Source organism: Fragaria vesca, linkage group LG1, assembly GCF_000184155.1.
Source record: "Fragaria vesca subsp. vesca linkage group LG1, FraVesHawaii_1.0, whole genome shotgun sequence".
NCBI lineage: Eukaryota > Viridiplantae > Streptophyta > Magnoliopsida > Rosales > Rosaceae > Fragaria > Fragaria vesca.
Genome location: NC_020491.1, coordinates 7,548,478 through 7,566,437, shown reverse-complemented (window position 1 = coordinate 7,566,437; position 17,960 = coordinate 7,548,478). Strand labels below are relative to the sequence as shown.

General features: G+C 40.2%; 3 protein-coding genes and 2 non-coding genes across 6 annotated transcripts; 2 read left to right on the top strand and 3 right to left on the bottom strand.

The window, feature by feature from the left end:
• Window positions 1-1,014: 1,014 nt before the first annotated feature.
• Window positions 1,015-4,353, top strand: LOC101292247 (3-hydroxy-3-methylglutaryl-coenzyme A reductase 1-like). The gene is made up of 4 exons (XM_004287655.1): window positions 1,015-2,109; window positions 2,215-2,396; window positions 2,924-3,270; window positions 3,582-4,353. Exons 1-4 carry the CDS (start codon window positions 1,181-1,183, stop codon window positions 3,822-3,824), a joined length of 1,701 nt encoding a protein of 566 aa, XP_004287703.1. The 5' UTR covers window positions 1,015-1,180; the 3' UTR covers window positions 3,825-4,353.
• A 934-nt stretch (window positions 4,354-5,287) lies between these two features.
• TRNAK-UUU lies at window positions 5,288-5,360 on the bottom strand. The gene has a single exon. It is a non-coding gene; the product is annotated as a tRNA-Lys (tRNA).
• Window positions 5,361-5,767: 407 nt separating this feature from the next.
• Window positions 5,768-8,213, bottom strand: LOC101291860. 2 transcript variants are annotated; one of them, XR_183702.1, is made up of 4 exons: window positions 7,944-7,966; window positions 7,753-7,795; window positions 7,472-7,617; window positions 5,768-6,286 (listed from the first exon to the last, which is right to left on the bottom strand). It is a non-coding gene; the product is annotated as an uncharacterized LOC101291860 (transcript). The 2 variants fall into 2 exon arrangements; XR_183701.1 differs by lacking the exon at window positions 7,472-7,617 and having other exon boundaries at window positions 7,944-8,213.
• A 253-nt stretch (window positions 8,214-8,466) lies between these two features.
• Window positions 8,467-10,960, bottom strand: LOC101291563 (thioredoxin reductase 2-like). The gene is made up of 2 exons (XM_004287654.1): window positions 9,914-10,960; window positions 8,467-8,814 (listed from the first exon to the last, which is right to left on the bottom strand). The coding sequence occupies exons 1-2, from the start codon at window positions 10,842-10,844 to the stop codon at window positions 8,744-8,746; spliced, it is 1,002 nt and encodes a 333-aa protein (XP_004287702.1). The 5' UTR covers window positions 10,845-10,960; the 3' UTR covers window positions 8,467-8,743.
• Window positions 10,961-14,272: 3,312 nt separating this feature from the next.
• Window positions 14,273-17,143, top strand: LOC101291275 (serine/threonine-protein phosphatase 7-like). The gene is made up of 4 exons (XM_004287653.1): window positions 14,273-15,508; window positions 15,897-16,043; window positions 16,644-16,751; window positions 16,873-17,143. Exons 1-4 carry the CDS (start codon window positions 14,486-14,488, stop codon window positions 16,951-16,953), a joined length of 1,359 nt encoding a protein of 452 aa, XP_004287701.1. The 5' UTR covers window positions 14,273-14,485; the 3' UTR covers window positions 16,954-17,143.
• Window positions 17,144-17,960: the final 817 nt, after the last annotated feature.

Here is a 17,960-nt window from a genome sequence, read left to right as displayed (position 1 = left end):
TCTGCCTAGCCCGACGTCTAAGATGAACGACTTGGGGAAATTATGAACTCTTACTCTTTGTCCCTCTCATCTTCTGAAAAAAAAAAAAAAAAAAAAAAAATTAACCTAGTTATGCCCAGCCCGATGCCTAGCTAAGATGACCAACTTGGAAAAAATCATAATGCACCTAAAAAGAACATACGATAATGTTTTTGGGCAAACGTCATTAATTTGATGTCATAGAAACTTTTATTGTAGTAGTGTTTTCACATAGCAACTAGGCGGCGCCTATGCTGATTTCTAGGATCTTGCTTAGGCGACAAAATCATAGAACTATGAAATATCTCATTCAATATATCAAATGTAACAATGTTATGAAAAATCTATCTACGATATATAATTTTATATACTGTTTACTAATAATATCATATGCAAAGTCTCAAATTAGAGTGTAAGAGTTGAGTTTAGACAATTGTATGTAAACTTGACGAATATCATCACATATACTTAACAAGTTGAGTTAAGCTAAAGTATGAACTATTTGTTCGGTTTTCAAGCTCAAGCTCAACGTAGTTGTGAAATGAAATCGGAGCTTTCATTCTTTCCGAATTTCTTTTTTACGAAGACAAAATGAACTAGCTAGTAAAAAACTAAATGAATTCGAACCATGTCTAGCTGATTTTAAAGTTAACTCAAGGCTACATGACATGTACCATAGTCATTCAATAATAATTTGAATATATTTAATTTCGAGATCTAGCTAATTTTGAAATGTATTATTATTTTTTGGTTACCTGAAATGTATTAATCATGTTTTATTTCCTCCACAGGAATATATTTCAAACAAATAATTAATCTATAGTTTTCACGTGGCAAAAAGGGCGCACAGAGATGGAAAAACCGGATCGGATCCTGCCAGACAAACCCGACACGCTTAGCACGTGGACCCTCTGATCCAGCGCGCCAACCCTTCTCCTTCTTCCTTCTTCCTTCTTCTTCCTCTATATAACAGCGCGTCCAAAACCCCCGCTTTTCCATCGAAGCCAGCCACTTTAACAAACTTAACAAACCCCCCGAATTAAATAAACCCCACTCTTCAAAATATTATTATCATTACTGATAACCAATTAACCAACCCAAGAGAGCCCACCCTAGTTTTGCTTATTAGTTTTCATTCTCTCATTTCTCTCTCTCTTTCTTCATGGACGTTCGCCGGCGACCCCCGCTCCCTCCCCGAGCCGGCGGCGTCGAACCAGTCAAGCAGCACCAGAGAAACCACCCCAAAGCCTCCGACGCGCTGCCGTTGCCGTTGTACTTGACGAACGGCTTGTTCTTCACGCTCTTCTTCACCGTCGCTTACTTCCTCCTCCACCGTTGGCGCGAGAAGATCCGCTCCTCCACTCCTCTCCACGTCGTCACGCTCTCCGAGATCGTCGCCCTCTTCTCCCTCTTCGCCTCCGTCATCTACCTCCTCGGCTTCTTCGGCATTGACTTCGTCCAGTCCTTCGTCCACCCCCGCGCTCCCCACGACCCCTGGAACGAAGTCGTTAGGCCGACACGTCGACAAAACGACGTCGTCAAGGGGTCGGGGTCGCGGTTAGTAATGCCTATTAATATTTCTCATCTTTCTGTTCCGGCCATGCCGGAGCAGGAGGACGAGGAGATTATTAACTCCGTAGTGTCCGGAGCGACTCCGTCGTACACTCTGGAGTCGAATCTCGGGGACTGCCGGAGAGCCACCGGCATACGGCGAGAGGCACTGCAGCGGACGACGCGTCGTTCGCTGGAGGGACTGCCTTTGGAAGGCTTCGATTACGACTCCATACTCGGACAGTGCTGCGAGATGCCGATTGGGTACGTGCAGATTCCGGTGGGAGTCGCCGGACCGCTGCTGCTCAACGGCGAGGAGCTCACTGTCCCAATGGCGACCACTGAAGGCTGCCTTGTCGCCAGCACCAACCGAGGCTGCAAGGCCATTTACGCCTCCGGCGGTGCCCACTGCGTCATTCTCAAGGACGGCATGACCAGAGCTCCGGTGGTGAGGTTCAACTCCGCCGTCAGAGCGGCCGAGCTTAAGTTCTTCCTCGAAGACCCAGAAAACTTTGATTCACTCGCCATCGTTTTCAGCAGGTTCATTTCCAATACAAATCAGTATTTTTCATCCTAACTTTACTATTAATCTATGTCAATTATGAGTTTTTAAGGGTAGAAATAATGTTAATGTTTTTGTTACAGATCGAGTAGATTTGCTAAGCTTCAGGGGATTAAATGCGCAGTTGCAGGCAAGAATCTGTACATGAGGTTTACTTGCAGCACTGGAGATGCGATGGGGATGAACATGGTCTCCAAAGGGGTCCAAAACGTCTTGGATTTCCTCCAGAGTGACTTCCCCGACATGGATGTTATCGGCATCTCCGGTAAGAGTTGGATTTCTTTGTTTTAATCACCCGAAATTAATCGCATCTGAAGTTAGTTATGAACAATGAATCCGTACAAGAATTGTAATACCTTGTTAATCACGTAGAGTAGTAGTAAGAATTCAACTTCTGTGTTCTACAGTCTACTCCAAGGAACATGATGTAGCAGGAAAATTCTATGTTGGATTTGACGGGTTCCCTTTTTTTAAGTACTAGGATATAGATTCTGGGTTTTACCATAGATCCTGCTATTCTGGTACTTGTACAACAATAAATCTTTCATTTTCCGTACACGACAGTCAATGGTATTGATACTAGTTATCAAGAACTTGATCCATCACATTCTTTTTAGTTGCATGTCACTTCTGTCATAAGTATCATTTTCTCAATATGCTTGATTTGGCTTTGATGATCTGATGTAAGACTTGTACCAACTAGCTATCATTTTCGCCTGGTTTAGTAATTAATTAGTACTTTCCTATAGGTTTGTTGATAGGTTTAGTAAACTATATATCTTCGTGTTGCAGGGAATTTCTGCTCGGACAAGAAACCGGCAGCGGTGAATTGGATAGAAGGGCGAGGTAAATCAGTGGTCTGCGAGGCTGTGATCAAGGAAGAAGTGGTGAGGAAGGTACTGAAGACCAATGTAGCTGCTCTAGTGGAGCTCAACATGCTTAAAAACCTTACCGGGTCTGCAATGGCCGGTGCGCTTGGCGGGTTCAATGCCCACGCTAGCAACATTGTCACCGCAGTGTACATAGCTACCGGCCAGGACCCTGCACAGAATGTGGAGAGCTCTCACTGCATTACATTGATGGAGGCCATAAACGATGGCAAGGACCTTCATGTCTCAGTCACCATGCCTTCCATTGAGGTACAAAACAATACAACTAACCAAAGCCAATTCTTATTTCTTCTTTGGGGTAAATTTGCACACTGAATCCATTAGCCTAGTGAATTCGTCATTTTCTTCACCTAGTGATTCATAGAAGATGTTGCTGGAATATGGACAAAAAGGGTAATTGGTCCATGGGTGTGATTCCCAACTATATGCAAACAACCATGACTCAATTCACAGATTTTGTTGTTTTTTTGTTATTGGGAAAGAAAACTTAACACTAGCGCTGCTGTGTTTCTCTTTGAGATCCTCACTCAGTCAAACTTGGGATTTTTCAAAACTTTCAGGTGGGAACAGTTGGGGGTGGAACACAACTAGCATCACAGTCAGCATGCCTGAACTTACTGGGAGTGAAGGGTGCCAGCAAGGAGTCTCCTGGTTCAAACTCAAGGAAACTAGCCACCATTGTTGCAGGTTCTGTTCTTGCAGGAGAGCTCTCTCTCATGTCAGCCCTTGCAGCAGGTCAGCTAGTTAAGAGTCACATGAAATACAACAGGTCTAGTAAGGATGTGTCAAAACTTGCCTGCTAAAATTGGAAAGAACAATAAACTAAAAGCCAACAGTGAAAAAATAAGAGCTTGAGATGTAGAAAAGGACACTGTGATGGGGTTGGGGGTTGGAGGGGGAAAGAACATGGTGGGGGGTATGTCACATGTGTTGGGGAGGGGAGCTTAACAGAGGAAGCACATGGCTGAGAAGAAAAGGCAAAAAAAGAAAGAAGTTCAGAAAGGGAATAAGGGCCTTTGTGCAGTAGTATCAGTCAGTTTTTGGCAACATGTATTGGAAAGCTAGCTTGCAAAATAGTGAAGTGTGGTTAGGTGGAGGAACAAGAGGCTCTCCCCAAATATATAGTATATATAGCAGGCTTGTAATATTTGATTTATTTGGTGTTAATTTGTCTTCTAGTTTGTAATTTTAGGGATTTAATTCAAGGCTTTTTTCAGAAAAAAGGGTTTTGTCCCTTTAGTGAAGTGTGACTAGCTATTTACCCTTGTTATAACCCAACATGGGAACTGTTCTTTGATCTATGATATAAATTAACCAATGCATTCTACAATGAGATTGACAATTCCAATTGTAAACCAAACAAATCCAGGTCGGATGCTTGAGTTTATAGTTACTCTTTGTACTAGTGAACTTAAACGCTGCCACCTTTATAATGCAAGACGTTCGGTGAATTGTCTAAAAGAAACCATTACTAATGTGTGTATCGTATCCGGCTTGAAACCAATCAATGTGTGCATCGTATCCGGCTTGAAACCAATGTGGTAACGCAACCAATGTGTGCATCTTTATCCGGATTTGAACCATGCATCACGAGTCGAGTTTGTATCGAAATCAATCAAGTATCTTCTAGGACATGGGGACATTTACTCCAACTCGGATTTGGCGAATGGAGCATCCATGTCTGATAACCTCGCAATAAATACTCCCCCATCTGAAATCATGGGTTCAGGATAGCTTAGACGAATCCATACGTAACAGATTCGACTCGACGGAACATTCGTAGTTCCTGTTAGAGCACATTAAGGGATGCAAGCACAACACCAATGGAGCGTGAAGAGTTGGGTGGCGAAGTGTGCACAAGACTGTAGTCGACGTCTTTGGCAAGAAACAAAACGACAAGAAATAGGCCAATTTCAAGGGTCCTCTGCCATGACTTGAACCCCTTTAAGAGCTTTGTCAATGGGGGACAGCTCGATTTTGCAGGCCAACAAGTCCACACCAACAAAAAAGAAAGAACGAAAATATCTGATGCTTTCTGTGGCAGCTTCTTCAACGAAATCAGATCTGTTGACGAACAGATTTGTTGATCAGCTGTGACCAACCAATCAAAAAAAAAGAGAGGGTATATCTCTTTCTTTTCTCTTTTTTGATTGGTTGTCTCTTATCTCTCTCTCTTGATTGGTTGGAGTAGTGGGGCTTAAGTCTCTCAGACTAGTTGATGAAAATGACTGGAAGTTTAGAAAATACAAAATTGAAAACAACAATACGCCGTCTGTGGGAATCGAACCCACGACCACGTGGTTAAAAGCCACGCGCTCTACCAGCTGAGCTAAGACGGCTTGCTGATCATTTTACACTGCCATCTTATATATACGAGGACGAGTGTAGTGTCGGCAAAGCCATCATGACTCATGACTAGGATGGTTCATGACAGCAATATATTTGATACCTTACATGGAAATATTCATTCTGGTTTACTTCTGTTTTTGGTCCATTCTTCTTTCTTCAGTGGATAAATGTGTTTTTACTTTGGGTCCATTTGGGTCCATCATTGTTCATCCTTCAATGATTGATACGTCTGAGTTGATTAAATCTTTTCTGTAGATTCATGACGTGAATCGTAGATCTTTCATATCCGCTACTTAAGGCCTCGTTTGGTTCATGGAAGGGAAATCAATTCCATTGTCTTTTCCATGAGGATGAGAAAATAACATTCCTGTCAAGTTTCCTTTCCTGTTTTTGGTAAAGCATGGAAAGTATTCATGAAAGATAATTTGATTTCCTTTCCGATGTTTGGTTGGTGTAGGAAAGGAAAGTAAAAATAAATATCAATGTTCCCATAATATCCTTGCCTTTTAAAATAAAAAGAATATCATAAAAATTCAAACATGCACCAACCTACCATGGGTTTTCAAGCATGCGAAGATCCAGAACACCAATCAGGCGTGTGAAGATCGAAAACAATAATATGAATTCTAAGCAATGGAAAGTCTAATCAAGCAATCAAACCAGGTACTGTTTCTTCTGGACTCGAGAACCAAGTTCTGGAGCAGTTTAGTGGTCACATCCCTTTTTAAATTATCATCATCTGCTACTACAACCCACAGTCCTGTGAACTCTTTGGAATTTGGTTGCTCCAACAGATTTCCTACGACATACACAGCTATCCCTAGAGAATGCAGGATTTGAAACCTAAGAACAAGCATGTCATGCTTTCTATGATATTGTTTGGGTTCATAGACATCTAGATATTCTCTCCCATCATCTGCAGCAAAATTTGTCACAAATGATTCATAAGTTGGCAATAGCCCAATACTCTGATATAACCTATTCTGTTCTTACATTGTATTCTCAAATCAATTCAAAATTTCAAATCCATAAATAAAGCACACATGATATAGATGGGAACAATTTTTCTTTTTGACAAAGAGAATTGCATTAAAACACCAAGTACAAGAAGAGAACTTACAGGGCAGAGAAGTCTGCCAAAACAAATAACAGGAAAAGAAACTAAATAGGAACATCAAACAGAAGTAAATGATATAAGGAGAAAGTAGGTTGATTTTTCCAATCAACCGTGCACATTCCCCTGCAAGCTAACCAAGCTCAAACTATATGTTGTGCCACCAAATTAGCCATCTTGCTAAGCCACAAATGGGAACATACTTAACAAGTTGAATAAATAAATAAAAGAAAAGGGGTATTCATCTGACAAAGATATAAAAGCTGTAGGGGCTAATGCTATATATTTGGAAACCTTTGAGATATGATGCATTATGCGTTCCAACAGCTTCAGATGCAAAGAGCATACTCATTTATAGAATGAAATGCTTATTACACATAATGAATAAATAACATCATCAATAAGCATATCAGCTATTACTAGCTCCTATAATTTAAATAAAAATCAATCTAATCTCTTGCCTAACTACACTGTGAGTTTAAGTATCAAACTTTTTCTTGATACATGATGTTTTTCAAGCAAATAGGCCAAGATTTCACTTATTTGTGCAATAGAGATATGTACATGTTCACTTTCCTAGTACTTAAGATATTAGCGATGAATTGAATTAATCATAAATTGGCACCTCATATGGACATACTGATCTAGTGTACCTATTGTTTGATTATCTTTTGCACACACATGTTTCTAAACATTTCAATTCTTCCAATCAACCTTCGTATATCAGAAAACCCAAATTACAATTTGATCATCCAAATTTATGAACACAGAAAAGAAGCTACTAAAAGTTAGTTTCCACTTAAGATTTCCCCCACATACCCACAAACCCCAATAACCTTAATAGGAATATTTCCCTATCTATTTTCATTTGAATTTTGGTTCTACAAGGATCCAGCAGAATATGATTATCCCATATACTCAGTAATATGGTCCTGTTCCAAATACAAAATAAATTCAAGAATCAAAAAGCACTATTCTTGTTTATACCTTGTAATTGCTTCCAAGAGTTTACATTCATCAAATATATCTCATCGCATAAAGAGCGATTACAAAAACCCCCGATTTTTTCTTTCTTTCAATCAATTCCATATAGAACAACATCATTAGCAATTGAGGCCAAGAGAGTGCAGAACCTGAATATCACAAAATCTTCAAATACATTGATGCGATTCCAATTAATTCTCAATTCATACACAGATAGAAGCACACGAAGTAAACCAAGAGAGTGTAATTGTATTATGAACAAGATTAGAGAGCTGGGGCCTGACCTTTGATTACTTGGGAGAGAGAAGGCTGATTGCCGAACGAAAGCTGAAGAAGAAGAAGAAACAAATCATATAACACCCAAAAAAACATAGACAGAGGATTTATATATCATATATAACTGACTGATGAGAACATGTGAATTATTCGTTAGTGAAGATAAACCAGTTCGTCTCTCTTGAGTCTTGATACAGACCTTCGTCTCTTCGTGTCTTGGTGATGAAAGAGGCGAGAGACTGAGGGCGCCAACGACTCTGTGATTGATGAAACAATCTTATCAGAAGATGGGATTCGATGGGTAAAATTGGCAATAGCATACTTGGGCTGGGGTAGTGTTGTCCAGAAAACTCGTAATGATGGTTGGTGTCATGGGCCACAGTTGGGAACTGAGAAGGGAAAATGAATCCCATGAATTTTGAGTGGAACGGATTTCCCATCTATCTTCCCGTTTGTCAGGAAAGTGCTTCCTGAGTTTGTGCTTCCCAAACACAGGAAAGCAACCACTTTCCATTCCTTTCTCCTAAAATCCATGAAACAAACATGGCCTAAGAGTTAGAGATCATCTTTGTCAAAGAACATCTAAATAAGAGATCTCGGACTTTAGCTCTTTTCATTTCGAAAACAAGAGACACAGTACAGATGCTGACAGCAGTGAAAACCCGAGCCATTCAAACAAACATATGCAGATGTATAAAGGTTGCAGATGGCAAGACATGAATACCGAGATAGTCGTCTGCAAATTTATGAAGGAGTTCAACAATTGGATTATTGTCTGCAAATTTATGAATGAGTTCAACAATCGGATTGTAAAGCTAAATGCGATAAAGGTACAAGAATGACTGGAAAATCCCCAGATCTTTACTATCTTTTTTCTTGCAACCGAATGACGGATATCTAATAGGTCTTTCCACAGAGAGCTTTTCTTCATCTTAATACTCACTAAACTTTGCTTCTAATTGAACAGCTGCTCCTATATCCTTTGTCAATCTTAGGTAGTCAATCACTCTTACCCTCCTGGGATCCGATCTCTTGCAAGTAATGTTCTGCTTCCAGAGCTGCCATGCACCCTGCATCATTATAGAATGAAAAAGATTAAGTCATACAGATCACAAAGACTAGGACATCTGACTATGGGATTAAAATACAAATTGAATTTACAAAAAATAGCACGGTAGTGTCATATGGTTGCTCATCTATCAGAGTGAAATATAACAAAATAATAAAACATCAGTTGGATCAAATCATGCAGAACACATGTAGCACGCAGGCAGGCGGCCACTAAAACCCGACTTCTAGGGTAACCATAGGAGTTCATCTTTTCCTGTGGATTTCCAGCACAAACAAAGCAATTATATAAGTAACCTTGAGGCTAACTTGACCCCATGCACTTAAGCCTACCTCAAACTTACGCTTGATATGATAAGGAATTAAACTCATTCAGAAACCTACTTTTGACATGCTTCATACGTTGTACAGTTCAAGTTTAAGGAGACTGGGGTTAAGTTCAGTCAGAGTCGAAAGTCAAGTCAAGGAGAGGAGGGAGTGGCTTGAGTCAGAGCTTGAAGTAAGCTTAGTCAGCTACTCTACTTGATAAATAAGAACACTTCGTGTTTTCAGTCCATATTGACCATGAACAGCAAATTCCTTGTATGCTCCTAGATTGCGGCATTATCTAGTATCACTGTATGAGGTCACTAGACAAGACTGCCCTAGCTGATACAATTGATCTTTCAATATCTTTGGGCCAAAAACATAACTCGTGTGTATACCACAAGACCTCAGCAGTCCATTATGGAAAGGCAGGAATGAAGTGCCCCCTAAGTTATCCTAACAAGTTAGAAGTGTTCCTTTTGAAATCAACAAAATAAGTAAAATGCAGGGATATGTTATCTTGTGAAACAACCTTACAAGAATACTAAATCAGACGAATTTACTGTTTGAATGTGTGCAACAGTTCTAACAACATATTGTGCAATATATCCCAGTGGACAGACAGTGGTGAGTGAACATTTCTTACGTGAATCGAATGCAAACACATTTATGCTGATCAGAATTATAGATCAAAGGCAACAAGCAATCCAAAATCGCAGTATAGAGCATGCATTTCTCATAATGTTTATAGCTTCAGCAAATTTAAGGTCATAAGGATCAAGAGAAGCTACTTACCGGTTCCGGCAGCAGTAACAGCCTGCCTATACTTCTTGTCCTGCACATCTCCGGCAGCAAAAACCCCACGAACACTGGTCTCCGTCGTGCCCGGCTTGGTCTTAACATAACCATCAGGATGAAGCTCCAATTGCCCATCCAAAAACTTAGTCGCAGGCTCGTGACCAATGGCAAAGAATAGCCCCGAAACCTTCAAGTCAGACACTTCTCCAGTCACAACATTCTTCACCTTCAACCCGGCAAGAGGACCCTTCTCTCCATCCCCGTAAGCCTCCACCACCTCAGAATTCCACAGCACTTTGATCTTAGGGTTATTCAGAGCCCTGTTCTGCATAATCTTCGAAGCTCTGAAAGTGTCCCTCCTGTGGATAATGTTCACTTCCGAGCCGTACTTGGTCAGAAACGTCGCCTCCTCCATAGCCGAGTCGCCGCCTCCGATCACCGCCAAGGGTTTGTTCCTGAAAATCGGAGCAGCTCCGTCGCACACGGCGCAGGCGGAAATCCCGCGGTTCCAGAAGCCTCCCTTGCCGTCGCCGGAGCCAGGGAACACGAGCCGCTTCGCCACCGCGCCGGTGGCGACGACGACGGTGTCGGCCTCGACGGTTTTCGCGTCGGTGTAGATCTTAAACGGCGTCGTCGAGAAGTCGACTTTCGAAACCGTCTCGGTGAAGATCTGAGTCCCGAACCGGACCGACTGGCTCCGGCAGCGGTCCATGAGCTCCATGCCGAGGATCCCGTCCGGAAACCCCGGGAAATTCTCGACGTCGGAGGTGGTGGTGAGCTGGCCGCCGGGGGCGATGTCGTTGGCCATCCAACCTTCGAAGAGAATTGGCTTCAGCTCGGCGCGGGCGGCGTATATCGCCGCCGTGTGCGCGGCCGGGCCGCTGCCGATGATGCAGACCTTGGTTTTGAGGGCTTGAATTTCGTCCATGGCGGAAGCTACCTTGGGAGCGGCGGCGAGAGAAGCAGAAGAATAAGGAGAGGTGAACGAAGCGGCGGCGGCGACTCCAACTGCGTCTCGAGCTTTTTTCAGGAGACTGAGCAACTTGTTTGGGCCTGGGCAGCACCTCATCTTCTCGAATCGGGTATAAAAGGAGGACCCGAAATCTCGCCCCGCGTTTTTATGGGTGGCAAATTCAAAACGGGTTTCGCTAGTCCTACCAAAAAACGCTAAGCCTATACGAAACGTCGAAACCACGTTACTGTTGAGTTGACTATATATACGGCTGATTTTGATGCCAAGTTATTTCTTGCTATCCAAGATTGTGTTTATCTTATGGTCTAGGTAAGTAACCTTGTTCTTGTTTTGGTAAACAGGGTGAACATTGTTCGTTGCTTTGCTACTTAACCCAAATCGGGTTGAAGAGCCGAAGTATCGATCGTTGGTGAATATTTTGGAATAGATGATCGCTTTGGATTACTGTAACTGTCATGTCAAATTTTTTTTTTTTTTAAGGCGTCAAAACATTTAAATTGCGCAATCACGATTTTGGATTGATCGTAAGAACTACGCTCAACATTACTTTTGTTCTTGTTGGGTGATGACATGTTTCTACTTTCTAGCTTTGCTACTTAACCCTACTAATCACAGGCTACATAGTTGCCCTACTAAAAAAAATCTTCTTTCAGTTAACTGTGAATTACAACAAGAAAACTTGTATCACTAAACTAAATAACATAGAATCACTGATAACATTTTTGAGTTATATACAATTTTTTTTCTCATTTGTAAATGATCTAGTCTCGACTTTGCATAAATTTACTATGTGTCAAGTTTTTATTGGTTGCTTGAACAAAATTGTTAGTCTACCTTACGAATTGAAAAGTCTATCAACCTAAATTCAAAATCATGATCATATGCAATGTCACACAAAGATTAAGAGATTAATTAGATTAAAATGATTTCTAGACAAACTTTACTAAAGCTAACTTTCTTGACCTGTAGTTCAATATACTATAATTTTGCCAGAAAATAAAGAGACAGAAGATCAAAATCCAAATTAGTTAAACAAAATGGGTGATGTATTAGGTGATAAATACAAACTACATAATCTGCATTGCAACCTGCTACGAACCTGCCTCCCCAAGAATGTTGTCGCCCAGAACAAAATCCCACTGCCCTTTTAATCATGCTGGAAAAAACAAACAAAAGTTCTACCAATTCTCAAAAGTTCGATCATCAACCTGTATACACAAAACTCCCCAAGAACAAAATTACTTTCTTGCAAGAGAAGCATAGTAAATGAAAGACAAAAGCTAGCCTAGAAAAACTTTGAACGACTACTACTGGGTTGTTTTGCTTCTCTGATCCACAGATATAGAAGACCTCTTGATGAACTCCAAGCAATCAGCAATGGCTTCTGCATAGAAAGAATTCGACCTTCCAAACGATCTCAATCTTCCACAATCGACTCCAGTACTACCCTTGTTTTGTAGTTTCTCTCTGACCAAACCTCTTCTATTGCTGCAGCTTCCATTAGAGCTTGCTTTACTACTAGTTCTTCTCATGCATAAACATCTCCATCTGCTCAAGAACTTGAAGAAGCACAAGAACCTCGCGCGTAGTCTTGACACTGAAAATCTTCTCGGGTTTAGCCTGAATCCTCTGTTTGCCCGAACACTCCCAACTCTGTTGTAGTTCAAGTGACCCATGAAGAACACCAATGAAACCCTAGAGGGAGGATCCAACTATCATGAAAGCTCTGCTTGTTTTGGGGGATGTAGCATATAAATAAGGTCGAGGAAGGACTTTTTGGGTGGTGAGGCTATGATTGATGTGGAATCAATGGAAGGGACTTGGAAATTTATCACCTTGTGGTGTTTGTTTAATGGAATGATTATAAGGTTTTGAAATGGACAGCATTGTCAATGAAATAGGTGTGGAATGTGGAATCATATATGTATAGGTGTACATTGGTTTGTTTATTTGATTAAGCACGTTATTAGGGCAGGTTTGATTTGGAAATTGGCTTGGTGGGACTAAAGGAAAAAGGAAAACCTAAAGGGGGTTTATTTTCAAATTAGGTGACTAAAGCAGCTCAAAAGTATGCCAAAGATGATTTGTATGAGTGTAAAGTTCAAAGTCCTGGTGAATTGGTGACTTGTGAGTGGCTAACTTCATCAATGGACTTGTCGTTGATCAACTTCTCGACGTTTTCACATATGAAGGGAAAACATACATGGAACGTGTTTCAAAATCAAAACCTATTTGAATGGTGTATTCAATATACAGTTTGATTTGTGTATGTTAGATTCGATCGTCATGTTAATTTTCACAATATAAATTAGTTTCGACGACTTGATGATAAAAATCATTATAACTTTTCATGTAATCGGTGGATTAAAAACATTTTAAGATCAGAATCACCTACCAAAACCCTAAAATCGCATTGCAACATGGCTGACTTAAAATATAGAGACCAAAAGTATCAATGTTGCTTGATGTATGGGAAATTAGGTAGGTAGGTCTGTACGTGGGTGGTCAAGAATATGTGGAGTGTGCATAGGAACGCAGTTCCTGTGGAAGGTGCAAGGCATGTGAGTATGCCCAATGCTCCTCTAGTGCAAAGATTGATTAGCATGCGATTAAGTGGGTAGACAAAAGAAAATTTAAAACCGAAAAATTAATGAACGGTTATTTTTTTTTGGTTATATTGATGTGGATCTTACAATATGTAAGGTTTAGCATACAAAATTCAAACAACTATACAAAATTTTGAAGTTGAGAATTGGAAGCTAGGACAATGCAGTCAATGTTATAATCAGAGTTGGAGTTGACAAGGATTAAGCATCAAAGTCAATGTTATAATTAGAGTTGGAGTTGACAAGGATTAAGCATCAAAGGTGCTGTTTTCTTTTAATAAAACGAGTTAAAGTAATTGAAATGAAGTTACGTACGCTTTTGTTATTATTCGTTTGTTGTTGTCTATATTATTTCCGTGCGATGAGCTTTCTCACTATATTCTAGACTTATACTATCGAGATAAGTTTGGTCTCCTTAACTTTCATTTTATTGATTTATTTTATCTTTTTATGTTTGTTGCATTAATGTAGTTTAACGTTATTTATTTTATTTATACGGGTCTTATCTATTATGTCATATTATTTGATCGTAAACCTTTCTCTTAAATTAATTTAAGGTGGGAGAGCACTCTGAACGAAAATTCTCCGACTTTCCCATTTCTAAGATATTAACTAGCAAGGAATAGATTAAGGCTCTCACCGTCGTCGTATTCAAATCAAATACAATCAAACTTTATGTGTCAGTTTTTGTTCTAATCTTATCACGCTGACCTTGATTGAAGTTAAATTGTGATTTATCAAACTATCGGGTCACGCACAGGCCCAGACCGATCTCGAACCGATCCGGGAATATACACCTGTATTACCATCTACATTCTACGCACGAAAAATCTCTTGGCAGTAACAAGCGACAAGTTGCAGGAGGGAGAAGAAGCAAAAGGAAATCTCGAAAGTGACAACTAAATCCAGTTCGCTCTCAACTCTCATCTCTCAACTCTAAGACAGACAGACACACATCAATGATTGGGTAGAATTACTGAGAAGCCAGACATGTCATGCAACTGTGATACAGAAATCCCACCTCTTCCTCCTCAATCTGAATCTCAACCATCCCAAGATCAACAACAATCTTCATCTCCAGAACCACCGATCTTGGCCACATCTCCGCCGCCGGAGCTAGAATTCCCAATCGAATGGCCCCCCGAAGGGAACCTCAGCCTGGAGTGGGTCCAGAATCTCATGTCCGTCTTCGACTGGTCTTCAAGAAATCTAACCCCGACCCAATTCCAAGAGGTTCTTCCCGTCAAGGTTTTCGATACCTTGGTTCTTACAGCCTCCAAGATCCTCCACAAAGAACCCAACTGCGTCATGATCGACGACTGCAGCCCTGACTCCACCGTCGTCGTCATCGGCGACGTCCACGGCCAGCTGCACGACGTTCTTTTTCTGTTAAAAGATGCCGGGTACCCGTCGGAGAATAGAATCTTCGTCTTCAATGGAGACTATGTTGACAGAGGAGCTTGGGGTCTTGAGACTTTCTTGGTTTTGCTGGCGTGGAAGGTTCTGATGCCTACGAGGGTGTATCTTCTGAGAGGTAATCATGAATCCAAGTACTGTACTTCTGTTTATGGATTCGAGAATGAAGTGTTGGTTAAGTATAGAGATGAGCATGGTAAAGATAGAGTAGGGAAACATGTGTATAGGAAATGCTTGGGTTGCTTTGAAGGGCTTCCTCTTGCGTCTATTATAAATGGGAGTGTTTATACTGCTCATGGAGGGCTGTTCCGCAGCATTGCGGTGACGCCTGTTAAGAGGCCAAAGGGGAAGAAGAATAGAAAGATAGTTATGAATTCGGAGACGAGTTCTTTGGTTTTGGGGTCTTTGGAGGAGTTGTCTAAGGCTAGAAGATCGGTTCTTGATCCTCCTTGGGAAGGTTTGAACTTGATTCCGGGGGACGTGCTGTGGTCGGATCCTTCGATGAAGCCTGGCCTTGCTCCGAATAAAGTTAGAGGCATTGGTCTCATTTGGGGACCTGATTGCACTGAGGACTTTCTTAAGAAGTTTCAGCTCAAGGTAATAATGTTTGGTGTTTTGTCTGCTTTTCTTGTGTTTCGGATCATAGGCAGTGCTAGTTGAATTTGAAGATTAATCGTCTTGAAATGTGTTTTAAGGTGGGAAACTATATCTACTGTTAATTTTTTTTAACATTAGATTTTCAGGTTTGTAATTTATCATGTTCACTTTAGAACTTGCATTCTATTGATAGTGCAATGTGACTGCCAATCAAGGCATGGGTTGAGGGGATACTACATAGGGAATACAATTTATGTTTCTCTTACTCTACACACGAGTACACTACACATGAGATGATTTATTTTTACTCTTCTGTTGCTTTTAAATTTGTATCAGGGTAAAACTGCAACACTAAAATTGTGGTTATTCTACCTTGTTAAAATCTCAGTTGATTATCAGATCGCATGAAGGCCCTGATGCGCGTGAAAAGAGGCCAGGTCTTGGAGGCATGGATCAAGGGTACACCATTGATCATGTCGTGGAGTCAGGGAAGCTCATTACTTTATTTAGTGCTCCAGATTACCCACAATTTCAGGTGTACTCACAATCCTTTAATTATTATTATTCTTCATGTTTAGTAATAGAGTTCTATGTGAAGTCCTTGTGTGTGTTTTGAAACTGTTAAATGCTTTTTTTCTTCTGGGAATTTTGCTCATTTCAGCATGGGACTTGAATGTTTATCGTGGACAATGTGGAATCTGTCCATATATGTCAATGTTTCTGGCTATTAAGTGTCTGAAATTTCATATTCCTTGAGCATTTTGGAGAAACCAGTAGCTAATCACATCTTTAGCAGGATGTGTTTGTCAATTGATCATTATGATAACATTCTCCTTTTGAGATAAGGTGGGTAATTGTAATACAAGGCTACAAACTTTGAATTATATGGAAGCTACAATAAATTAATACCTGAGAAAGGACTCATGCATAACTGAGCAGCCGTGTATGATCTGACCGATGGATTTAGGTTATAGGTTAAATACTTGCCAATATGTTGGTTTAAATTGTGGTTTCTTTGATGTTGTAAGAGTACCCTTTTCAATCTGCAAATGACTTTTGATTTCTTAGTAGGTTAGTACAACTACAAAGATCATTTGTTTCATCACATTCTGATATCACTTTGTCTCCCCTGCAGGGTACCGAGGAGAGGCATAGAAATAAAGGGGCTTACATTGTTCTGGAACCCCCTAATTTTGATCATCCTGTATTTCATAGTTTTGAAGCAATTGCTCCAAGACCACAGGTATTGGTTATTATTGATCATAATTTTTGAAAAACATTGATGAACTTCTGGTTTTGTGTTGGAGCTAAATGGTTTTGACAACTTTTTAGTTATAATGCTTTACATTGACATTCCATTGCAGGTAAAAGCATACTATGATTATGAAGAAGCAATTGATTCTGATGAGGAGTTGGACATGGCATCAATGGCAACCAGCCCCTGAAGGTCCATCATCAGTTGGTGTTCATAGCAAATTTACATTGTCTTGATTTTGTTGTGTGAATCTCTTTCTTTGTGAGTAATTTTTTGATCAAATGTGAATACTATCATTGGTAGTATAACACAATTCTTGTAGCTACTTTTGCTGTCTTCAATTCTTTAGTGCAGTACCATCAAGTTAGCTTGGTCATTTGAAAGTTAATGAGTTTGAAATGGCCCTAATTCTTATATTTCTTAACTATTTAAATTATAACAAGTTGTATCTTTACAAAAATAAACATTCTATAGTAAGTGAACTGGGCGTATTCGTCACTGTGGGCATATGGTGCCAACCAACTAAACTGCCTAGTTAAGATTCAGAAGAGCCTGCATTCATCAGTTGAAATGAGATTTGTAGACTGGTTTTGAGAAGTCAATTTAGGGGGTTGCTATCAATTTTGTAGTTGAATGCATTCATATTCTTCTCTCATTAAGAAAATGGGTTGCTGTACCAAAAGGGGTCAAGTGTTTTTTTATTACGAAATATAAGCATATTTATAACTGCGTTCATTCCATTTGTGTTTAATAATGTGATCGTCGTTCTATAACTGCATTCATTGCAATTGTGTAACTTAATAGTATCATCGTAGTTACGTTATACTAAAATTCATATAAATAGTGATTGTTGCTGTTCATATCGTGTACCATTTGAAAAAAGAAAAAAAAAAAAAAAAAAGATCGATTACATTGTGTAGCGGTTGGCCATAGAGTCGAGGGCACTTGGTTTCTTCTTAGCGCTTTTCTTAGTCTTTTCGACATCAAAATTGATTCGTTTTGGTGTTGCACAAGGAACTGAATATTGTGAGCCTATTGATAGTCACGTGAAATGCGATACCAGATTCTGTTACTATAAACTATCGAGAGCTAACAAGTATTGTCAGACAGAGTGCACTAAAAGAGGTCACAAGAAGGGTTATTGCGGTAGACCCGTGTATACGTGGGGGATTGGTGAAAGCTGTCAATGCTCTGACA

Coding starts and splice junctions, on each gene's coding strand:
- LOC101292247 (XM_004287655.1), top strand. CDS start 1,181: ATGGACGTTCGCCGGCGACCCCCGCTCCCTCCCCGAGCCGGCGGCGTC. Junction 2,110..2,214: donor CTCGCCATCGTTTTCAGCAG/GTTCATTTCCAA, acceptor TTTTTGTTACAG/ATCGAGTAGATTTGCTAAGC. Junction 2,397..2,923: donor GGATGTTATCGGCATCTCCG/GTAAGAGTTGGA, acceptor TTCGTGTTGCAG/GGAATTTCTGCTCGGACAAG.
- LOC101291563 (XM_004287654.1), bottom strand. CDS start 10,844: ATGGACGAAATTCAAGCCCTCAAAACCAAGGTCTGCATCATCGGCAGC. Junction 8,815..9,913: donor TGTTACTGCTGCCGGAACCG/GTAAGTAGCTTC, acceptor ATAATGATGCAG/GGTGCATGGCAGCTCTGGAA.
- LOC101291275 (XM_004287653.1), top strand. CDS start 14,486: ATGTCATGCAACTGTGATACAGAAATCCCACCTCTTCCTCCTCAATCT. Junction 16,044..16,643: donor CAGATTACCCACAATTTCAG/GTGTACTCACAA, acceptor TCTCCCCTGCAG/GGTACCGAGGAGAGGCATAG. Junction 16,752..16,872: donor CAATTGCTCCAAGACCACAG/GTATTGGTTATT, acceptor ATTCCATTGCAG/GTAAAAGCATACTATGATTA.